This window comes from Panthera pardus, unplaced genomic scaffold, assembly GCF_024362965.1.
Source record: "Panthera pardus isolate Hobbes unplaced genomic scaffold, ASM2436296v1 HiC_scaffold_8, whole genome shotgun sequence".
Lineage (NCBI taxonomy): Eukaryota > Metazoa > Chordata > Mammalia > Carnivora > Felidae > Panthera > Panthera pardus.
The window spans coordinates 100,380,494-100,404,734 of record NW_026527013.1 but is presented as its reverse complement, the minus strand read 5'-3'; the positions used below and the strand labels follow the sequence as shown (position 1 = coordinate 100,404,734).

Here is a 24,241-nt window from a genome sequence, read left to right as displayed (position 1 = left end):
ATCCGAAGCAGGCTCCAGGCTCTAAGCTGTCAGCACAAAGCCTGATGTGGTGCTTAAACCCACAAACCACGAGATCATGACCTGAGCTGAAGTCGGATGCTTAACTGACTGAGCCACCCAGGTGCCCCTCCATATTGCTGTTTAACCTGCTGAGTTAAATGTAGGTACCAGGGAAATTTTGATGACATGAGAAGAAAAGTAGAGGATATAGAAGTAAAGATCAGAAGTCCTATCTCAAATTGCATTTCAACACCTGATTTTAAAAAATCATAAGAAATAGGTAGAACAGCAGAGAAATGGAATCAAAAGCTGCTGAGAAGGCCTGTGGCTAACATTTATGGGACAGAACAAGAGATCCAATGGAGGCTCCAGCTATTTTTTGTCTCACTCCGACTCCATCCTGTGCCTTGAGAGCTCCCCCATAGTGGCATCCTAAACTCCTCCCTGAGTGGGTAAGTTCATGTCCAGTGAAAAGCTCAATGGTTCTGGTTACTGGGATCTAAAGGTGACACTATTGCTGATAATTCATCTGGTGTTAGGTTAAGGGCTAACCATGTGGCCTGCTTTGGAAGCATTTTCTGTTTTGGGGGGTGGGAGGATGGGCTTATAAATTCGTTGGAATCCTAAGTCAGTGTTACCTAACATGTGAGTCACGGTCTCCTGGGTAGCTTTGGAGTTATGACAGGGGTTGGCAAATCTGAATGGTTTGATAGCATTTTCTATAGACCATAAATATGTCAAACTCACCAACAAACTTTTACAAAGATACATTGGGTTGAATAAAATGCAACTTCATTTTATAGTGTTTTAATATCAATGAAGCTTTTTTATTATTATGTACATTTTAAAATCAATGAATCCCAAAGGGTAGCTATCATTATGTGGCTGGTTATTTTATTACTATATATTTTTTTAATTCTAGAAAATGGATCAATCTACAAAAAAAAAAAAAACACCATTGAGAAAAATGAATTTAGTATTTAAAAGAATTTTAAAGAGTTTAACTAATGCTCTCAGGGCTGAACAAATGCAATCTTGTGTTGTCAATTATACTTTGGGGATGGGGAACCAGCCTAAAGGGTTTACTTGACAGAGGAAGATTTTATTTGATTCCTCAGTGACTCAGGTCACAGAATGTTAAATGCTTCCGGGCTGCTTTTAGAGTGAGGTTTCAATAGAGGGGTGGGTAAGATGTGGGAAAATAGGCCACATAATTTAGTTTTCATTTGTGTCTAATAATTAAGAGAACATGTGAATCATTTTCTACTCTAGTTAAATCCGTTGCATCCTCTGTTATATCCTAGATCAATGTATTGGGCAGGGTTCTGATAGGAAGCAGATGTCACACTCCAATTGACACTAATTACAGAAGTGTGGACAGGATTCAAGAAAAGCAAGATGGTTTGGTGCCTCGGGCTAAGCCTAAAGGGGAAGAGGAAGGAGCAGTTCCCGGAATCTGAGGAGACTGTGGTATAGAGAAGGCCATGTGGCAGGAGCTGTGGGATTTAGGAGAGGAGTTCTGTGGGGGTGCAGGAGCCTGGGGAAGAAACACCCCGAGACCTCTCCCTTCTAACCTCTGCGTCTCCCTTTGGACACTTCCATGACAAGAGGAGGGCAAAGGAGCCAGGACACAAAGTGAAGGGAGAAAGGATGGAGCGACTCTGGAGGGACAAGTGGAAGATACTCAGCACAACCAACACTACGTAACATATCAGGTATCTGTCTTTTACTACATAAATCGTGGGGGCGGGGGGGGGGGGGTAAGGGAAATCGTCTCTGGGTTTTATATGATTATGATTATGATTCAGTTTATGATTATGTGCAGTTGTGATGACTTAATTCAGACTGGCTAAATCCTTCAACTTATCTGAGTCTTAGTTTTACATCTGTACAATGTGGATAGAAGATCTCCTTTCCTAGGTTGTTCTCAGGTTTCAGACATTTTATGTAGATTAGGATGCAGCAAAGTCAGTTTGCTAAAGACTTTAGGGCACTAAGGAACCTTTGAACTGAGTCAGCTGTCATCTTTGCTCTTGCCTGTCAATGACTAAGTGTTCACTACATGTTCTGTGTGGAATTTATATTCTTGGCAGTTTGTAAACTAGTTGGGAATGTAACTTAGGGGGATATCGAACCTGTGTAGTCTACGAGCATTGACCGTAGTCTGTTCTTAGTATGTCTTACACATTTTACTATTTATTTATCTTGGTGCTGATGTGACCAGTAAAATAGACATTTATTTAAGAGTGGTATGAAGCCTTGATAACTTCTTGGGTGTTTTGTTTTATTTTTATCATGGTGCTATGTTTTCTCCATCAAAGGAATACTAAAAACACACTATTTGGTGGGGTGAGGTCAAGAAAGACTTTTTTGTGTGTGATTCTAAAAGGAATCTTGTACTTAAAATAGTAAGAGGGGCGCCTGGGTGGCTCAGTCGGCTAAGCGTCGACTTCAGCTCAGGTCACGATCTCACGGTCCGTGAGTTCAAGCCCCGCGTCGGGCTCTGGGCTGATGGCTCAGAGCCTGGAGCCTGCTTCCAATTCTGTGTCTCCCTCTCTCTCTGCCCCTCCCCCATTCATGCTCTGTCTCTCTCTGTCTCAAAAATAAATAAACGTTAAAAAAAAATAAAATAAAACAAAATAGTAAGATACATAGGAATAAACCTAACCAAAGATGTAAAAGACCTGTTTTCTGAAAACTATAAAACACTGATAAAATTGAAGACAACACAAAGAAATGGAAAGACATTCCATTCTCCTGGATAGGAAGAACAAATATTGTTAAAATGTCTATACTACCCAAAGCAGTCTACACATTTAATACAATCTTATCAAAATACCAGCAGCATTTTTCACAGAGCTAGAACAAAAAATCGTACAATTTGTATGGGACCACAAAAGACCCCAAATAGCCAAAGCAGTCTTGAAAAAGAAAAGCAAAGCTAGAGGGATCACAATTCTGGACTTGAAGTTATATTTCAAAGCTGTAGTGATCAAGGCAGTATGGTACTGGCACAAAAATGGACATATAGATCAATGGAAAACAATATAAAACCCAGAAATGGACCCACAATTATATAATAGACTAATCTTAAACATAGCAGGAAAGAGTATTCAGTGGGAAAAGGACAGTCTCTTAACAAATGGTGATGGGAAAACTGGATAACAACATGCAGAGGAATGAACCTGGACCAGTTTCTTACACCATATACAAAAATAAATTCAAAATGGACTAAAGACCTAAATGTGAGACATGAAACCATAAAAATCCTAGACAAGAACACAAGCAATAACTTCTTTGACATCAGCCATAGCAATTTCTTTCAAGATAGGTCTCCTGAGGCAAGGGAAACAAAAGCAAAATGAACTATTGGGACTATATCAAAATAAAAAACTTCTGCACAACAAAGGAAACAATCAACAAAATTAAAAGTCATCCTACAGAATGGGAGAAGATATTTGCAAATGACATATTTAGTAATGGGTTAGTACGCAAAATATGTAAAGAAATTATATAATGCCAAAAAACAAATAATCTGATAAAAATGGGCAGAAGACATGAACAGACAGTTCTCCAAAAGCATCCAAATGGCCACAGACACATGAAAAGATGCTCACCATTACTTACCATCAGGGAAATGCAAATCAAAACTAGAGTGAGATAGTACCTCACACCTGTCAGAATGGCTAAAATCAACAACACAAGAAATAAAGGTGTTGGTGAGGATGTGGAAAAAATGGAATACTCGTGCACTATTGGTTGGAATGCAAACTGGTGCAGCCACTGTGTAGAACAGTATGGAGGTTCCTCAAAATGTTAAAAACGGAACTACCTTATGATCCAGCAATACATTAGTGAGTAGTTACTCAAAGAATATAAGAACATTAACTCAAAGAAACACATGCACTCCTATGTTTATAGCAGTATTGTTTACAATAGCCAAGATATGGAAGCAGCCCAAGTGTCCATCAACTGATGAATGGATAAGGAAGATGTTGATATATAATGGAATACTATTCAGCCATAAAAAAGTGAAATGTTGCCATCTGCAACAACACTGATGGAGTTAGAATAATGCTAAGCAAAATATGTCAGAGAAAGACAAATACCATATGATTTCAATCATATGTGGAATTTTAAGAACACAAATGTGCAAAGAGAAGAAAATAAGACAAAACAAGAAACAGATTCTTTAAAAAATTCTTTTTAAGTTTATTTATTTATTTTGAGAGAGACAGAGCATTAGTAGGGGAGGGGCAAAGAGAGAGAGAGATGGAGAGAAAGCATCCCAAGCAGGCTCCACATTGTCAGTGCGGAGTCTGACATGGGGCTCGATCCTACAGACTGCAAGATCATGACCTGAGCCAAAATCGAGTCAGGTGCTTAACTGACTGAGCCATCCAAACAGGTGCCCCCAAACAGATTCCTAATTATATAGAACAATTTGGTGGTTACCAGAGGGAAGGTGGATGGGAAGATAGGTGAAGTAGGTGAGGGAGATTAAGGAGTGCACTTGTCATGATGAGCACAGAGTGATATACAGTAGTGTTGAATCACTATATTATATACCTGAAACAAATATAACACTGTAGGTTAACTAACTGGAATTAAAATTAAAAAAAAAAAGGAAAAAATTGGTTTCTGAGGACAAGTCTTTCCCTGTATTGCATAACAAATTGAAGAACCTAGTGGTACCAGTTCAACAATGCCTTTACAGTGGAGAGTCTCAGGGGCACCTGAGTGGCACCTGAGTTGGTTAAGCATCTGACTTCAGCTCAGGTCATGATCTCACCATTCATGAGTTGAGCCCCGCATCAGGCTCTGATCCTGGGGCCTGCTTTGGATTCTGTGTCTCCCTCTCTCTCCTCCCTTCTCCTGCTCATCGTGCTCTGTCTCTCTCTTAAAAATAAATAAACACTTTAAAAAATTCAAATGGAGAGTCTCCCCTTTCAAACTCTTAGTGCAGATAATACAAATTGCAGGGTAATGCTCCAATATAGGAATGGGGATGAAATCTGGAGAATAAAATTTATTTAATCCTGAATGCAAATCTTTCATGTTTAGCAAAAATAAGAGAGGCTATGTCAGCTCCTTGCTCTCTGTCAGTATCTCTGGTATGACCCAGCCAGCTCTTCTTGTCTATCTATTCTACAGGCAGAATTTGATCAAAAGAGGATGCCCCGTGGACCCAGACAAACCTGATTTCACATCCTGGATCTATAAGTGTCAGGTGAGTGAATTTGGGCAATTTACTTCTAACTGGGCCTAATGTAAAAATATACACATTGAGGAGCGCCTGGGTGGCTCAGTCGGTTGAGCGTCCGACTTCAGCTCAGGTCACGATCTCACGGTTTGTGAGTTCGAGCCCCGCATCGGGCTCTGGGCTGATGGCTCAGAGCCTGGAGCCTGCTTCCAATTCTGTGTCTCCCTCTCTCTCTGCCCCTCCCCCATTCATGCTCTGTCTCTCTCTGTCTCAAAAATAAATAAACATTAAAAAAATTAAAAAATATATATATACACATTGAAAAGTTATTCTGAGCTTCAGCAAGACAGATTGATATTATGGGGATGGAAAAAAAATGTCCTCCTTGGATGCTATGGCTCTAAGAACTCTCATCACTTTAGTGCTTACAATTTCAAGGCTGGAAGGACCCCTGGTAATCTCCACTTTCCTTTCAAAGAGGGAAACCTAAAGAGATTATAAGACATACCTATGGTCATGGAAGTGGTTAGTGGTAAAATTCAGGCTGGAACTCCATCCTTTCCTGAAAGTGAAATTGGTCAACAACAAAATGTGATGAGGAATCGAATTGAATTGAATGCAGGTTTTGAGAATCTAGCTAGTGGTATACACTGAGCTGATAGTGAGACTCAAAAGATGAAGTCAACACGACCAGGAAGATGTCAATCTAGTCGAAGGAGAATATAACCACATCACAAAGTTTGATGATGATCCAACACAGAACACAAATACAGCGAGCTATAGATCCAGAGATGGGAGAAATTTAATTATGTCTGAGGTAAAAGACATAATGAAATATACCTTGTAGTTAATAAAAAGATCGTATCCTTCCAGCTCTTCCTACCTGCCCCATTATTTATTAATAGAGCAAATATTTCTGTATCCATCTTATGTACTAGATGCTCTCTTTGTAGTTACGGAGAAACTAAAGTACAGGTTTCCCTGTTATTTCAAAGTAGAGTGTTCCTAGGAAACATTTCATAAGCTGAAATGACATAAAATGAAGAAGCAGTTACCATTAATTTACATGAAAAATCTGAGTTTTCTCAGACGCAAAAAATAACCTCTGCTAGGCCTTTCTGATACCTAGGGCACATCCTGCTAATGCATGCACAAAATACAGACAAAGCGCAGATGCTCAGAGACAGTGTTCAAAGCCATGGCGCCTCGACGCAGAGTGTAGTCCTGGGGAAGGAACTTGGCAGTGCCACTCGCTTGCTGCGTCCTTAAATGGCCGGCTACGAAATCAATACGGAACGCTATTTTCATTTCTCACCTTTTCCCCTAAAAGCAAACATCCTCTTCGGATTTCTTTCAGTTAGCAAAAACTAACTGAATTAGTACCACATGAGGTACTAATGTGGGTCTTCTGTAAAAGCAAAGTGGCATAACATGAACTTTCGAAAAGCGGGGGATACCTGTAGTCCTAAAAATTTTGCAGGTAAGGGTCTGCAGGGAGATGTGCTGTAGGGGGGACACGGCCATCAATTTGGTGTTGATTTCCCCAAGAACAAACCAAGTGCAGAAGGCCCCCTAATTGTCAGGACAGCGGGTAAGATAACCCTCAGTGTCAGTGGGGCACCTGGCTAGACCTCTGAGGCAATCCTTCAGCAGGTGCACTAACACTTTAAGGAGCTGGAACGCAGCAATTCCTCCTCTAGTTCTCTGCTCCTCCTCCGCCCTCCCCCCTCCTTGCCTCCAAGGTCTCGCATTGTGGGCCACGCCCCTACGCGCTGGTTGGCCCTCACAAACATGATGAAACTTCCCGCACGCATTACAGGAGCTAGGCCGGTATAAAGTGAGAGGACGCCCGGCCGCCCCGCCCGCCTGCTGCAGCCCCTACCTGGCACCTTGGTCACTCCACCCGCTGGATCCCAGGTAAGCCAGGCCCTGCTGCGGGGTGCAGCGTCCTTCCAGGGTACCCTGGGCCGCCCCGGAAGGGGGAGGGGAAGGAGAAGGAGAAGGAGGAGGATGCGCGCAGTCTGGCTAGCACACTGGTGGGCAGAGGCTGATCCCGGCGCCGGAGGGCTCTGCGGCTCCCACCCGTAAAGGGGGCGGGGCCGATTGTTGCGCACCTGGGAGCCGGCTGCGGGGTAAAGACCCCAGTCTGGCCCTGCAGAGGGTTGGGATCAAGTGGAAGGCAGAGGGGAGGCCGGGTTGCAGCCCACGTTGGCCCTTGTAAATTTTACTGTTTTTAAAAATTACATTGCATCGAAGCCTGTGGAAAATTTTGCAGTCCGGGGGCCCTGCTGCAGACTGGCCAGAGGGTGCACGTGGCTGGGGTGCAGTCGGAGTTTCGGGACACACAATCGCTTGGTCCTGGTCTCAAGTCTGTAGGTCCAAGCCTAAGGGTCTGTACTTAGCCCCTCACCACTGGTCCCTCCATCTCCCTCTCCCTGCCCCACCCCCCAGCCAGACTGCAAGACTCAACAAGTGACTTAATGAGCAAATCCTGCCTAGAAGACAACTGTTCAGGGCGACAGGCGGCACGGTATGCGAAAAAGCAAATGAATGAACATGCCTTTCTCAGTGGATATCTGTCTGTTCTGTAGGGCTGGTTTCAGATTAATGTTACTATTTTGAATAAAAGGACAGTTTTCTTCTGGGCCCTTGGCCTACATTATTTCTTCTTCCTGGGTACTTGAGTAACAATTTAACAGGACTCCTAACTCTTTTTTTTTCCCCATTGATTGGCCACGTTCCTATAAGATTACTTAGAAGTAATTTAGGTCTTGAACCTGTCCAGGAGTTGGTTGCTGATATCTTAAGGTAAAAATAAAACGAGATGGTGAAATTGAAGTGGTTGGTAAATAGCATAGAAATTAAATGCATTGGATCAGCACAAATTCAGTACACATGTAACTGTTTTGAGATCTTCAAAGGCAGACTAGTCCGAATCAAGGTCTGGGGTAAGTATAAAATACACCAGATGTTAACTTCAGTAGAGAAAAGCAATATAAAATATCTTGTCGATAACTTTTATGCCTGATTACCTGTCAAAATACTATCTTTTAGTACATTGTGTTAAAATAGATTTAAAAACTTCCCATTTTCTCATGACTTTTTTAATGGAGCCACCAGCATATTGAAAATTACATATGTAGCTCACATTTCTACTGGACAGCACTGCCCTAGAAGTTTATGAGGAAATAGGGAAAATTACTGGGAGCGGTAACAGCAGTTGGAAAAAGCATTGCAAATAGGACCTTTGCAAGTGAGACTGATTCCAACAAAAATAGATAACAGTTTTAACTTGCTATTTCCTGCTGGAGAAGTGTGCTTCACTAATATGTGTTGCCCGTCTTTCCCCTCTAATTTAGTGCTTAGTGTGTGTTTCCTATAACAGGCTTAATAATGGGATTCACTAAGCAGCATTAGGAAGACTTAGGGAAATGATTCACTAATGACGACCTCTTGTGATTTTCAAAGTACTGTCTCAGCCCATTTTTCATTGGTATGGAGTCAAAGATAGATGGCTTATCAGTAGTCCTCTCACCTCAATCTAAGTGAATTTCCCCCTAAATCTCAAACATCTCATTAGAGGCTATTTGCCAGGTTCATGGAAGGGACTGCATAGAACATGTGCTACTTCATTGCCAAGTTGTTGGAATCACTATCATTTTTTATTAATTTGATATGTTCTCATTAAAAGGCCAAACAAAGGTTTGGTTCATTTAGCTGTGCATGTCCTCAGAGGATTGCTCAAAGTGATTGATGTAACTTGAAAAAATATATGTATTATATGTATATTTTATATAGTATATTTATATTATATATATATTATATATATTTATATTATATATGTTTATATATGATTTTTGTTTCAAATTAGGCATTCACTGCAAATTTGCATTTAAAAAAACCCAAATAGTTCCAAGTTATTTTGGTAAAATAGCTGTTTTGAGTTGGCAGCATCTAAATAAAAAGCCTTTATTTCACAATTGAGAATATAAAATTGCAAAGTAACATTCACAGGAATTATTTGTTTGCTTCTTGGCCTGTAGGGATGGCCAGCTTGTTTTTCAGAGATGTTCTTGCTGTTCATATCCCACCTATTTTGCTTTCTTATGGACTAAAGCAGCTTTGAGACAAAAGTATTTGAGGACATTTTTGTCATTTAGGACATTTTGATGGTGAACATTATGTATCTCTGTCAACTTAAAAATTTCTTTTTGTAATCGATCCAGGGTATCTAATGTCAGATAACATGCCTTTTGTCTCTTTAGAATTTCTTTTATCACATTTGAATAAATCACTTAGAGGTAAACTAGAAGTTGTGAAATGCTTGTAATAGCTATGTATCTTAACATTACAAGAGCAGTATGTGTGATCTTTCTTACCTGCTATACTCTATGTGCAGTTAGTACAGGTAAAGAGAGGACATTTAATTGTCAGGAGTCCTGAGAGGGGACTGTAGTAATAATCTGGGGAGTCTATTGGATTTTTGAGGGCTTCTGACATTCTGGGATGGAGAGAATGGGACAGGGATCTCTCACTAGGTTGGAGCCAGCCTGCATGTATATCTGTATCTTGGAAGTAAACCTAGAATGTGGCCTGACTACCCCGGCTAAGGTGAGCCAAGTTCCAAGGTGAGAGAGATGCAGGCATTGACAGGGTGCTAAACTGCTTTAGCCGGCTGGATGTGAAGGTCATGCATCTTTTCTGAATACTTGTAAATCAATTAAATCAGTCTCAACTCCTGTGTGCCTGCCAGCCTAATGCTATAGATCAGATGGTTTAAATATCAGTCTTTGAAGTAGTTTATGCCAGTTTTTGGAATCAAGATTTAATACAGACTTGGATATTGAATATTCAACTGGTCTGCTTTTCTCTCCATAGAGAGCCCCTAGCTCCATTGCACCATGTGTGGGATTTGGGCCCTCTTTGGCAGTGATGACTGCCTTTCTGTTCAGTGCCTGAGTGCTATGAAGATTGCACACAGGGGTCCAGATGCATTTCGCTTTGAGAATGTCAATGGATACACCAACTGCTGCTTTGGATTTCATCGGTTGGCAGTGGTTGACCAGCTGTTTGGAATGCAGCCAATCCGAGTGAAGAAATATCCTTATTTGTGGCTTTGTTACAACGGTGAAATCTACAACCACAAGAAGGTAAATAAACCAGAAGATATCTGGATGTGATTAAACCTCAGGGCTAGTTGGTTATAATAATTTTATATATTTTGTATAAAGCTTTTTACTTTTCACACAGTTTCCATGTTCATTACCTCATTTGCTCCAGTTCTAAAGATAGATAGGGCACAGATGCACAAGGAGTTCAAATGGCCTGGTCACAAAAAAAAAAGAGAAAATGAAGATTATAATTCCTTAACTCTTAGAATTTTTTTTCCTGTCATGAATTTGAATATTAATTAGAGCCTGTGTTTGGTACTGGGGATACAGTAGTAAGTATGAGACATAGGTCTGCACTCTGATGGAGTTTATTCCATTAAAAATCAAAAAAGACAAAAAATCCTTGTACATAGCATAGATATTCTGGACAAAAAAAAAATAATATGGGAGATCCAATGTCAGCAAGGGTGGTCAGAGAAGGTCTTTTGAGGAACTGACACTTGAACTGAGACCTAATGGATAATGATCAACTAGTGGGGCTGGGAACAGCATTTCATGCTGGGGGAATAGCATGTGTAGAAGCCCCGAGGTAGGAAGCAGCCCTGGGATTGTCAGATGTGATCAAGGGGTAGGTAGGTGGGCAGGGCATGACCAGATCAAGCAGGACTTGGCAAGGAGTTGGAATATCATTCTAAGAGTAGGGAGACTGGAGGACTTTAGGGCAGGTATGGAATTTAATAGTTTGGAGGTAATCATACTGGTAGCTTTTATATAATGCTGCCCTTATGACATTTATTGCTACTGTGTACTGACTGCACTTAAACAGAGCCACAGGACAGAAGAGTGCAAGGAGTGATTTTTTTTAGCAGCATTAAAATTGGAACAGCTTTCTAATCTGGTGAAAGCTTACTCAGGATGAGAGTGGTGAGGGGGTGGAAATTCTGACCCCAGGGAGCCAAACTGGCTAAGAACCTTCCAATCTGGAATTATTTGGCTAGTGTTTCATAAATTTTTTAATGCAAAATTTCCAAGTTATTTTTTGTTTGCCACCCTCCTCCCCAACTTGTAATTTTGAAAATTTAAAACATATAAAAAAGAACAAAAAAGAAGAACAAACCAAAAAAAAAAAAAAAATAGAACAAATAGAACCTAGGTTATTTATTTGTTAATGTTTTGCCGTATTTGTTCTATTTCTTTCTGTATATACACCTAGGCATTTAATTTTGGGCTGAATCATTTTAGAGTATAATGCAGATATCGTGACACTTTACTCCTAAATATGCAAGCATTTACCTCTTAAAAATTAGGGCCTTCCTCTACCTAATACCAATACTATTAAACCCAAGAATCAATAAAATCCTCTAATATTGAGTTCAAATTAAATTTCTGCAAGTGTCACAAAAATGTCTTTGTAGCTGCTTTGTTTTGTTGAAGCCTGATAACATTCATACTTCATACATTTAGTTGTTAGGTTCCTTGGTATTTTTTGAGTCTTGATATACATCTGCCATTCATGGGGAGGTATTTATATTCTAGCCACCATTAGGACATTTTTATCTCTGGACAATAGCTTTTACCATTGTGTGTCATCTCCTCATAAGATTACTTTTAATAATAGGCTTCTCATTTGAAAAGTTTTTATGGTTATTCAACAGATTCCTTTCAGACATTTATTAAGAGTATATAGGCATGATTTTTCTAGGTGCTTGGAGATGAAATGGTGAACACGAAAAGTAAGAATGGAATTTCAAGCTAGTGAGAGTACAGGAGGTACTTACAGGAGATAAGACTTCTTTCTTACCAAGCCAAGTTAGTGCCATACACACAAGAATGCTAGGTTGTATTATGGCAATATTAACCTTTCACCTTAAATCAGATAGGAAATACCTTGTGTAACTTGAACAACATTGCTGCTTTCATATATTTTGTTGAAAAGTTACAAAATAGTAAATATTTCACAAGTATTTTTATTCTAAATTACCAAATATATTGTATTTTCAAAAGCATAGAAATTCCATTGCATCTACCAATCATCTAAGCTTCTGTTGCGTGAGCGGCCAGAAATCTGTTGATGAGGAGGATGGCCATTTTACATCTGTATAAAGGACACTGCAACATAAGCTCCAAAGCCCCTCCTTTTTTTTTTTTTTTTTTTTTTTGGATGAAAAAAAATTTACCTCTAATAAAATCCAGCTAGAGATGTGCTGGGTGTGGAGGAAGAATAAATGAAGGAGAGGAGGAATCTAAGTAAAGGCTGGGGCAGAGAGGAGGCTCTCTCTCTACAGGGATCATCAGGGGCTTGCAACCAGCAAGTCAAGTGGCAGTGTGATTTCTGGATGGTGGCAGGATACAGGGACTTTTATCTAACTACAGCTTTTTTTTTTTTTTTTAAGTTTATTTATTTTGAGAGGGGAGGGGGAGGGGTAGAGAGAGAGAGAGAATTCCAAGCAGGCTCTGCAATGTCAGTGCAGAGCCCAATGTGGGGCTCAAACTCACAAACTCTGAGATCATGACTTGAGCTGAAATCAAAAGTTGGACACTTAACTGACTGAACCACCCAGATGCCCTCTAAGTGCAGCTTTTACCTAAGTGTGGTTTCAGGAGAGTGCAAAGTGGAACATGGGAATCATTAACCAGTAAGTTACCTGCAAGATTTAGCCAAAGAGCAGTGATGACAGTAGTGGAGGATAGATTTGGGAAGCTGTTGCTTACTGAAATCACTGAATGCTTTGGAGGGTATATTTATTCTTCCAATATGTAAGTGCAAAAAGGCAAGCAAAAGACCGCTTCCAAACCCCACCTGCTAGTGACAGGATCTCCCCTGATCTCTCTCAGAGGAGGGAGAGGTCAACAGGAAGTGGCTTTATAGTCACTCAAGGCAGCCAGAGCCCATGGTTTGGGTCATTCTGTGAGTGCTAATAGAAGTTTCACAAGTGATAGAGTGAGTGTGATTGTGAAGCATGTTTATAGGTCATCCATATACAGACATATAGATTTACTTTGTGAATTTTAAAAACATGTTCTGAATGTTTAAACTTAACCAGGATTTCCCCGTGATTTTGTTTATAGGAACCTCTTCTCTCTCCATGGTCAGTCAAAAATAGGAGTAAGCACAAAGAAAGAGCAACTCCAAGGATTTCTCCCCCTCACAGTTGGCCAGTGGTGATGGAGAGCCAGAGCCCGGTGTAATGTAATCAGGCCCTCTCCCTCTGTGCTGAGTGGTCATGATGGTCACTTTGCTGAGCCCGTGGGGCATGTGGACTACTAAAGCTCCCCTGTCATTTTCTCTATCAGTAAGAAGTAGTTTAATGCCACTGCAATGGTGGGAAGACTGAATATTCTAGGCTTCCCCCGGGGGGCCATCAGCTTTATCTGGACCGTGTGTCTTCATCATTGTGATGGAGCCATTCATCAGGGAATAGTACCAACTGTGTGTGTCCTTTTACTTTCCATTTTCATAGGCAGGTCTTTGAGACTGAAATGGAAAAACCTCAGCTGATCCTATATTCCCAAACCAAAATATTACAGTTGGGGAAGACACATTTTTATTGTCATTGCAACCTCTTTGCTTAACTGACATACAGATGTAAACATACATGTATTATAGACATAGGACATGTATAATGGGCATTCCTCTCCTTCCTGATATGTATGACTGTTTTGCTACATTGCCTCTGCTTTTCATTTATCAGAATGCAACTAAAATGTGCACATTTAGCTTTATGCTGTAAAGAATGAGCAGAATTGTGAGTTCAAACGAGTTGTATTTTGATAATGCAATGATTCTTCTAAATAACTAAGGTGCGTGATTATCGAACATAGAAATGTTGAAGCAACTTTGCAACAAAAAATTATTAGTGGATGCACAAGGACTGTAACGTTAACATTTTTATTTTGCTATTGCTTTTACAAGATGCAACACCATTTTGAATTTGAATACCAGACCAAAGTGGATGGTGAGATAATCCTTCATCTTTACGACAAAGGAGGAATTGAGCAAACAGTTTGCATGTTGGATGGGGTGTTTGCATTTATTTTGCTGGATACTGCCAATAAGAAAGTGTTCCTGGGCAGAGATACTTATGGAGTCAGGCCTTTGTTTAAAGCCATGACGGAAGATGGATTTTTGGCTGTGTGTTCAGAAGCTAAAGGTAATGATAGAATTTGTCTGTATGTATTCATTATTACTCTGGTTTTGTGTTCTCCTCTTGATCACATTTGCAAATCCTATGCTGGGCAGTCCAGAAGTTTTTGAGTGACTGTTTTTCAATGGTTTTGAATAGCATATCAAAAACTAATCGGTTGATGGTCCTCCCTGCTTGAAACTTTTTAATTAATCCTCATCCCCCATAGGGGTTGTGTAGCTCTCTTGAGGTCCGCTTGCTAGGCAGGAATCTGGGTCCAATCTGATCTTTGAATTCAGTCTGACACAGAAGATGACTGGGCTGACAAACTCAAATTGTGACTCGTAATGAGGATTTAGATAGGCTGTTCCCACTTACAATAAAACACTGGTTTTTAATCAGAGACCATGGTGATGCCAGGTTGTTTACTCCCTGTAAAAACTTTTGAAGAAATTTAGATTATACTGTTTAACACACAGTATATAATAACTAGTTCTGCCATTACCTCATAGTGGGTCATTTTGCTTGTTCAAGGACCAGAAATCATGGCTGTTTCCTTAACATACCTCAGTGATGACAAAGAAATGACTGCCAGGGTATCATAACAGTAGCAATTTCAAGTCCATCTTCTTGCTTAATGTGTCTTTTCTTATAGAAAATAGATTTTCTTGATCTGAAATTCCAGCCAGGGAGAAGAAATTGAATGTTGGGGATCTTCTTATTACTTTGAACTACTAGAAATCAGTGTAACCTTAGGGTACATCTCTGTACCACTGTTCTCTCTCTAGTAAGTAGGTGGTAGCATTTGGGTTCATTCTTCCCTATTTTGCTTATATAATGGACATGTGTTTATATCAAAAAGGGGGAATAAACAGGAATTGAGAGGATAGTAAGTAATGGTGAATTGTATCTTGAGTAAAATTATCATTTTGAATTTGTAGGTCTTGTTAACTTGAAGCACTCCACAACTCCTTTTTTAAAAGTGGAGCCTTTTCTCCCAGGACACTATGAAGTTTTGGATTTAAAGCCGAATGGCAAAGTTGCATCAGTGGAAATGGTCAAATATCATCACTGTAGAGATGAGCCCCTGCATGCGCTCTATGACAATGTGGAGAAACTCTTCCCAGGTAACAAAGCAAACGCCCACCCGCCTGTTCCCCGCCTGTCTCTCTCAAAGGGAAAAAAAAGTGCTACTTTCTTGTCATTGGAATGGTTCAAATCAGAAGAGCTCTTTCCTATTTAATTTGGAGGTGGCACATGGGGATTTGGCAAATTCTACCCTGGAGCAGGTGTCATCATGATTGATACATGATTGTCTGCCTTGTTTCAGTAAATAATTCAGCCCAAGATTTTCTGGAACTGTTGATTTGCTTTACGTGTTTATAGGTTTTGAGCTAGAAACTGTGAAGAACAACCTCCGGATACTTTTTGACAACGCCATAAAGAAACGCTTAATGACAGACAGAAGGATTGGCTGCCTTTTATCAGGTGAAGTCTATTAAAAAGCCCAATTATATTAAGCACATATTTAAGTAAATGATTTGTAGCTATCCCTGAGATTTTAACTATAAAATATTTATGATTTAATTTTCCCTCCATTATAGGACAAAAATGTTTTCTGTAAGCTGCATTTAATATTCATGGCAATAGAGCAGCTTCAGGTTACATTCTAATTATTGGTATGAGTGAGCTAATAAACATTTTTTAGAATTGTGTATGGTGACTTTTGACCAATTCAAGTACTGTAATCATTATGTCAGGTTATGTGTTAGATTTTTCATACTGTTGATTTTCGGTTTATAAAACTTGGGGATTTTTAAATTTTTTTTTAAAATTTTGTTTATTTTGAGAGATAGCGTGTGCAAGTGGGGGAGGGGCAGAGAGAGGGGTAGAGAGAGAATCCCAAGCAGCCTCCATGCTGTCAAGCACAGAGCCCAAAGCACGGGCTCAATCTCACAACTCGCGAGATCATGACCTGAGCCGAAATCAGGAGTTGGACGCGTAACTGCCTAAGCCACCCAGGCACCCCTAAAAGTTGGGGATTTTAAATAGCAAAACTCTAATCTTGGTGCTTAATGGGATTGTAAATCGTATCTGTTTCTCGTAAGCATGGCATATAGCCAGTGTACTTCCCATCTTGCTCATAGGGGGCTTAGATTCCAGTTTGGTTGCTGCCACCCTGTTGAAGCAGCTAAAAGAGGCTCAAGTACAGTACCCTCTCCAGACATTTGCGATTGGCATGGAAGACAGTACTGATTTACTCGCTGCTAGAAAGGTAAGACACCGTCCTGCCCATTATGTAATTGGGACAGACATAAGGATAAAAATCTAGCCACTAATTAATGATTCTGTACTTATGCTGTATTGACTCAGGTAATTGTTTTAAGTTAAAAGTATTAAAATAAAATGAAATGCGTTGTTAAGTATCAAGTGTGTCATACACTGTCCTCTGGGTACTTCTAAGGCTCATGCAATCCTCATAAAAACCCTGTGATAATAATTCTGTCTTTTTTAAAGTAATGGTACAGTGGTTGTGACTGCATGCTTTGGAGCAGAATGCTGGTTTCAAATCCTACCTCCAACATACGATTCCTCACTTATGTAACGGGAATGACAGTATCTACTATGGGATAGTTCCGAGGTGAAAATGATAGAATTCATGAAGTGCATAGGATAGAGCATAGCCTGTAGTAAGTACTTTGTAAATGTTAGCTGTTTTCATTCTTATAAAGTATTGTGTTTAAGATTATGGGCAGAGAGGACCTTGTACATACACATTCCGTGTTTGGGAGACTTTGTTCCTACTCTGGCAGAATTTACAGGGAATGGATGAGTGCAGTGTCAAAGCAAGTTGATCAGTGCTAAAAGAATCCAAAACAGCCAAAGAAAAAAGAATGAGGGGAAGGCATTTCCCTTAGGAATAACATCCTGAATGTAACATAAACCATCGATGGAGGGCCAATAGGGGGCCGAGGTTAGAGTGGGGCCATGTTGGACTAGAGAGGGAGGAAGTGGGTGAGGTAACTTAAGTGTGGGGTGGGGAGGGAGGGACACAACTCACTGGAAGCCTGTGGACAGTTAGGTTGAAGTCTTGGAGTGGGAAGAGCTGATGGGCTGTCTACCTCTTGGTCAAGTCAGGGCAGAGACTGGGGGAGGCCAGGAAACCTAACTGGGCTGTGTATGTGGTGACTAGAGAATCATTTCCTCATATTTTGCCTGATTTGTTTTTCACTATTATTAACTTATAATGTGTTGTGACATGACAGTATTCATGTTTCATTTTCAAGGGCAGTGCTTATAACAAGTATATGGATATTTCTTAAATAATCAGGTGGCAAATCACATTGGGAGTGAACACCATGAAGTCCTCTTTAATTCTGAGGAAGGCATTCAGGTCCTGGATGAAGTCATATTTTCCTTGGAAACTTATGATATTACAACAGTACGTGCTTCAGTAGGTAAGGTATTTTACAGTATCTAAAAGATTTTTAATCCTGAAAAGAGTATAAGGTTTAAAAGATTATTTCGAACAACAGTTTAAAAAACAATACTTAAGAATGAATGCAAATAAAAATCTTAGGTCAGCAATACTTTAAGACCAGACCATTTAAGAATTCCCCCCATCTTTTTTTTTTTTTTTTAATGTTTATTCATTTTTTGAGAGACAGACACAGAGTGTGAGCAGGGGAGGGGCAGAGAGAGAAGGAGACACAGAATCCGAAGCAGGCTCCAGGCCCTGAGCTGTCAGCACAGAGCCCGACACGGGGCTTGAACTCACAAACTGTGAGGTCATGACCAGAGCCGATGTTGGACGTTTAACTGACTGAGCCACCCAGGCACCCCTTCCCCAATCTCTCTCGGAGAGGAATAAACACATAAACTCCCCCATTTATGGTGTCCCTACAGACAGTCCTTTACTTACCATGGTTTGACCTGAACAATTTTCGACTTTGAGGGTGTGAAAGCAATACACATTCAGCAGAACCCTTACTTTGACTTTTGAATTTGGATCTTTTCCTGGGCTAACACCATGCAGAGGATTCTCTCTTTCTCTCTCTCTGTCCGTCTCTCTCTCTCTCTCTCTCTCTCTCTCTCTCTCTCTCTCTCTCTCGATACTGGGCAGTTGAGCTGCAGTTCCCAGTCAGCCAAGTGATCACAAGGTTGAACAACTGAAACACTTATAACCATTCTGTACCCACACCAATTCTGGTTTTCACTCTTAGTACAGGGTCAGTAAATTACATAAGATGCTCAGTGCACCATTCATTACCAAGTAGGCTTTGTGGTCTGTGATCCTGCCCAACAGTAGGCTAATGTCAGTGTTCTGAGTACATTTGGGGTAGGCTAGGCTAAGCTATGATGTTCAGTAGGTTAGGTGGATTTGATGATGTTTTCAACTTAAGTGGGTTTATCAGGGTGTAAGTCGAGGAAGATCTGTATTTATATTTCTCCAAAGAATAGATGCACATTTCTGCACTCCTCACTCCCCAATTTCTCTGCATATAGTTTCTTGGGCTATATAAGGAAATAGGTCTGTGTTGTAACTAATTTATGTAAGGAATACTCATATATACTTTGGTAACTATTCTATCATATGACTTATCAATCAATAACTTTACTGCCCAGCAAGCAATGCTAGTTTTGTCCTGTGGATATATGGCAGGATCAGAAGTATACTCCAGTGTCGTTGAGCCTCTAATGTACTACTGGCTGAGATATGTCTCTCTTTTAAGAGACTCAGAATCTATCTGATAAGCCTCCATTGCAAAATTTAGGGCATGAAAATATTACCACAGGGGTGATATTGCCCACAAGAGAACTAAATTGGTTCTTGGAGTGTAAAAAAGAATTTTCTGTATACAGTGGCCTGTGGGCCTCCAAAGGGCCACACCATATAAACAGATTTATAGTATATCCAGTACTCATATTTCATTGAGAAGGCAATTAAGAAAAAATGTCTAAAAAAGTCTTCCTAGATCGGTGATCATGAAAAAAATGATAAAGAACAAATACTGGTTTACATAGATTTGCAGCCGGAACCAATGGCTCTCTTTTAGTAATTTACATAGTATTCTTAACCACCTGTGAAATTTGGTGTTAGGAAATAAAAGCCTAAACTACCAAAACTCCCAACTTTTATTATTTTTGTATGATAATATTGGTATGAAAGTTATGAATTTGTTTTAGATATTTGTCATTGTTCAGTTTGTCAGAGTTCTAAGGTGGATATTCTTGGTCTAAAAGCATTACAATTTTAAAACCCATATATAAAATTGTGGAATAAGGGGCACAGTGGCTGTGGCTCAGTCGGTTGAGCGTCTGACTTTGGCTTAGGTCATGATCGTTTGATTCTTGGGTGTGAGCCCTGCATTGGGCTCTGTGCTGACAGCTCGGAACCTGGAGCCTGTTTCAGATTCTGTGTCTCCCTCTCTCTCTCTGTGCCCATCTCAAAAATAAATAAACATTAATTTTTTTTTAATAAATAGGTAAAATTGTGGAATGATTTTGGGCTGTTTCATTGCAACCGTAAAACTTCTGGGTAAAGTATATAAAAATTAGCTTATAGATAAAAGGTCATTATTTTGGAAATTACATTATTAATACAGAGTTCAAGTCTAAGTAAAACATCATTGTTTCCAAAAGCTAAATACGAGACGTTTTTGGTGGCCAGTTATGTTGACATCAACAATTTCTGTCTGTCTACTAAGGTATGTACTTAGTCTCCAAGTATATTCGGAAGAACACAGATAGTGTGGTGATCTTCTCTGGAGAAGGTTCAGATGAGCTTACGCAGGGTTACATATATTTTCACAAGGTAAGTTTTCTGACATGGAGGGATATTGGTGCTGGGTGAAGAAAAGTGGTTTGCTCTCGTCTGTCTTAACACTTGAGTATCTTGTGACGTATGTGAGGAAAACTGATAGTGTCTGCTTTGTATTTCTTTGGGGGGGGGGGAAGAAGTCTTAATGTGAGATAATCTCCATTTTTCAGAACTGGTGAAGCAGGAGAATCGGGAGTCTGACTTTTCTGAATCCCCTGTGGCAGCCTGGTTACTGCCCCGGGCGTCCATTTTATTGCCTGACAGCTACCTGTTTGGTATGCAGGAAGGCCTGTTTTAGCAAGTAGGGACCCCCTTCCCCAAACTCTGTTTAGCTTTCTGTCTTACTCCCACTAGAGCTGGAATACGGGAAAGAGAAATGAACACTGTTCTGTGTGCACAAGCAAAGCTATTGGTGTATTTGTAACTTCACCTGTTTATAAAACAGGCTCCTTCTCCTGAAAAAGCCGAGGAGGAGAGCGAGAGGCTTCTGAAGGAACTCTACTTGTTCGACGTTCTCCGGGCAGATCGCACTACTGCTGCCCACGGGTAACTCGGTAGTTTGAGAAGCAATCGTTAAGACAGCCTCAAAAATCAAAAAGCTCAATGGCCAATTTCTTTTTTCAGTTGATTATACGTTTGTGCAAAGTATGACTTTTTTTTTTTTGAAAGAGAGCATGAGTGTACATGCACACATGAGCAGGGGAGGGGGAGAAAGAGAATCTTAAGCAGGCTCCACGGCCAGCACGGAGCCCAACTTGGGGCTCGATCTCACAGCCGTGAGATCATGACCTGAGCCGAAATCAAGAGTCAGACACTTAACCCCCTGGGCCACCCAGGTGCCCCACAAAATATGACTTCGATAGAGAAAACAAAGCTTGTCTCAAAGCACTGTTCTGGCATTGGTGAGGAGACTGTAGGTTGTTTTAGATGGACTTCGTCTTTAAAGCACAGCCACACTCTGCTACCATCAGAACAACCGAAAGGGAAGGCAGGTGCTGCTCTTTTTAAGACTTTTTAAGAGAAGTTAAAGCTGACACAACATCTGTAACAAGTGTTGAGTGCCTACCATGCCTGTTTGATACTGTGGTGACCCTGCGTGGGCACAGGGCAATGAAGAGCTGGGAGGGTTGATTAGATTATAAACAGGTTTCTCTATTTCTGGTTGCCTGAAGTTTTCACTTTTTAGCTAGTCATGTTGGAGAATTCAGAACTCTTACTGTAGGTGATAAACTACATTAAATATTTTAGTTGCTTCCACGAAATCACACTTAGATTAGAAAATAGTCAGATACGGTGTGGGGAAGGAACTGAATCCATGGTTATTCTATCCATTTGCCTTAACTAGAGTCACCAGGATTCAGAAAACACGATGTGGCCTTTGATGAAACACTGTGGAACAGGGGTATATACTGCATGTTGTATGTAAATCATTTAGTAGTAAACAATTCTGAATTCTTTAGTTTTCCATAGGACAAGAGATGGCCTCACCAAGAAAAAACTTTGAGTCAGAAAGGTATAGGAAAAGTATGTTCTTAATGATGAGATCACTCATGTTTCTTACCATTTTCTGCTTTTTGAGATGTGCATTTAATTGTTTACAGAAGGGAAAGTAAAATTATTGTCCATTTGTTTCACTCTCTAGATGAGGTAATACATATTGTTGGGAGTGAAGATTTTTGCTACTCACGCAGTAGTAAAGAACAGTCAGGAGGACCCTAAAAATGACTTTTAGTCTTAACATTACGTAGAGGCTATAGTTGAATTGCTAAGAAACTCTCAAGGAGAATCTAAAAGGACAGGTACTAAATATCCATTTTGATTTAGATTTTTCTTTTCCCCTTTAAGCCTTGAATTGCGTGTCCCTTTCCTGGATCATCGATTTTCTTCCTATTACTTGTCTCTGCCCCCAGATATGAGAACTCCCAAGGTAGGTGAATCGATGCACGATGAAAACTGTCTATTGCTATTCAATGTATTTGGAATTTTTACTGCCAATCCTTTGTTTTCATGTCAGAATGGGATAGAAAAACATCTCCTGAGAGAGACATTTGAGGACTCCAATCTAATACCTAAAGACATTCTCTGGCGGCCAAAAGAAGCATTCAGTGATGGAATAACCTCGGTTAAGAATTCCTGGTTTAGGATTTTACAGGAATATGTTGAACATCAGGTATAAGGTCTTTAAAAATATTTTCTGGCATAGGACAATTTGGATGTAGAATGGCAATCACTGTTCATTTTGTATTTCATTTAAATGTTTTGTGGCTGTAGGAGAAATTCCTTGTAAACAAGAGTTTTATAAGAATTTCATAACATTTGGGGCACCTGGGTGGCTCAGTCAGTTAAGGATCTGACTCTTGGTTTCAGTGCAGGTCATGATCTCATGGTTTGTGAGTTCAAGCCCTGCATCAGGCTTTGTCCTGACAGTGCAGAACCTGCTTGGGATTCGGTCTTCTCTCTCTCTGCCTCTCCCCTGCTCATGTGCTCTCTCAAAATAAGCAAACAAACAAAAAAAGAATTTCATAAGATTTAAGTAGCATGAAGGATTATATAGTAGCATCTAAAATTCAAAGAGCAAGAGAAGAGACTTACCAATCATCACTGACCTTCATTTAACATTTAACACCTGCCGGGTGCCAGACATTATTAGTCATAAAACACTCAGAGCCACCGTGTATTAAAATTATTCGCAGAAATGTTCCTTGAAAGTTGCTGCAGCTGTGTCTATTGTTTTAGCATTTTCTAAGTGATGGGTGATTCAAAGGGTCTCTTGCACAATTTACAGTCATGCCTTTTTATATCTTTTGTTGTTGGGAAGCCATATTAAATACAAGTGTTTCTATGCCATTTAACAAAACCATTTTGAATTTATATTCTTACAGGTTGATGATACAATGATGGCGACTGCAGCCCAAAAATTTCCCTTCAATACTCCTAAAACTAAGGAAGGCTATTACTACCGTCAAATCTTTGAACGCCACTACCCGGGCCGGGCAGACTGGCTGACCCATTACTGGATGCCCAAGTGGATCAATGCCACGGACCCTTCTGCCCGCACTCTGGCCCATTACAAGTCAACCGCCAAAGCCTAGGCACTATCTGAGCTATCCAGTGAAAGGAAACATTCCTCCTGTGATGAGTAGGGGGCTTGGGGGCAGGAGGGGGAGCAGTGAGCATCAACCATTCCAGCTTGTTGGGCATGGAAAAAAAATAAAAGTCTTGAATCTGACACAGTGCTATAGTCATTTATATTCATACAGCCCCTTCCTTAGAGGGAGCTAGAAACTGAGCAGCTTTTACTGTATCCCAGGAAGGTAGAGAGTGAGCTTAGGAAAGGAGGAAGCAGCCTGTCATTTGCAGGAGTCCTTGCCTCTTCTTAGCGTGGCCTTTTCACAGCTTCCCTCTCTGTTCTTTTTGTATTCACAGCAGCTGGCGAGGCAGGCTCTGTGGTGCTGAGTCCGTCGTGGACGTCCCTGACAGTCTCTTGTAAGACAGTAATTCGTATTTTCATTTTTCCGGTGGAGCCAACACCTCTTCTGGAACTACTATTCTAGATCCGAGATTAGCATATTGTTAGGGGCAGTCAGTAACTATCATAGGCCTTGCAGACCTCTGTTGGAACTGTGTAAAAGCAGCCATAGACAGTATGCGATCAAGCGGCCAGGGCTGTGCTCTGCTCAGAGTTTATAGAAACGGGCTGGATTTGGCCAGTGGGCCATAGTTGATAGAGCCCTGTTGTACAGAAACAACTCAAGCCAAGCATTTCTGATAAAAGGAAGAAGCATTCTAAACCCAAGAGGGAAAAGAGAAAGTAGAACAAGGAAGCAGTCAATGAACAAGTAAAAGATTCTTGTTTGAATGCATTGGTTGTGTAGGGACCACATTTTGAAATACCCTATAAAGATGAAGTAGTAGGAAGTTTTGATGAGGAAACTGCTCGTGTGTGTGCAGGTCAACATATGAATGTTTGATGGGAAGAATG

At 40.4% G+C, this 24,241-nt stretch overlaps 1 protein-coding gene and 1 long non-coding RNA gene across 2 annotated transcripts in view; one reads left to right on the top strand and one right to left on the bottom strand.

The window, feature by feature from the left end:
• LOC109263734 (uncharacterized) overlaps positions 1-7,289 on the bottom strand; it is a 31,249-nt gene extending 23,960 nt beyond the window's left edge. The window contains exon 1 of the long non-coding RNA XR_002078358.2: positions 7,086-7,289. This is a non-coding gene — a long non-coding RNA (uncharacterized LOC109263734). The remainder of the gene's footprint in view (positions 1-7,085) is intronic.
• On the top strand, positions 97-23,488 carry ASNS (asparagine synthetase (glutamine-hydrolyzing)). The gene is made up of 15 exons (XM_019443404.2): positions 97-452; positions 1,609-1,715; positions 5,155-5,230; positions 7,023-7,120; positions 10,082-10,353; positions 14,228-14,465; positions 15,380-15,565; positions 15,825-15,926; positions 16,586-16,713; positions 17,770-17,896; positions 20,147-20,253; positions 20,705-20,805; positions 22,105-22,186; positions 22,274-22,429; positions 23,142-23,488. The coding sequence occupies exons 5-15, from the start codon at positions 10,105-10,107 to the stop codon at positions 23,349-23,351; spliced, it is 1,686 nt and encodes a 561-aa protein (XP_019298949.2). The 5' UTR covers positions 97-452; positions 1,609-1,715; positions 5,155-5,230; positions 7,023-7,120; positions 10,082-10,104; the 3' UTR covers positions 23,352-23,488.
• The last annotated feature ends 753 nt before the right edge of the window (positions 23,489-24,241 follow it).

What these genes read in the sequence shown, in the direction of transcription:
- ASNS (XM_019443404.2), top strand. Translation starts at nt 10,105, where the DNA reads ATGTGTGGGATTTGGGCCCTCTTTGGCAGTGATGACTGCCTTTCTGTT. An exon ending in GTTACATATATTTTCACAAG is followed by an intron (nt 20,254 to 20,704) that starts GTAAGTTTTCTG and finishes TTTATAAAACAG; the next exon opens with GCTCCTTCTCCTGAAAAAGC. An exon ending in AGGAATATGTTGAACATCAG is followed by an intron (nt 22,430 to 23,141) that starts GTATAAGGTCTT and finishes ATATTCTTACAG; the next exon opens with GTTGATGATACAATGATGGC.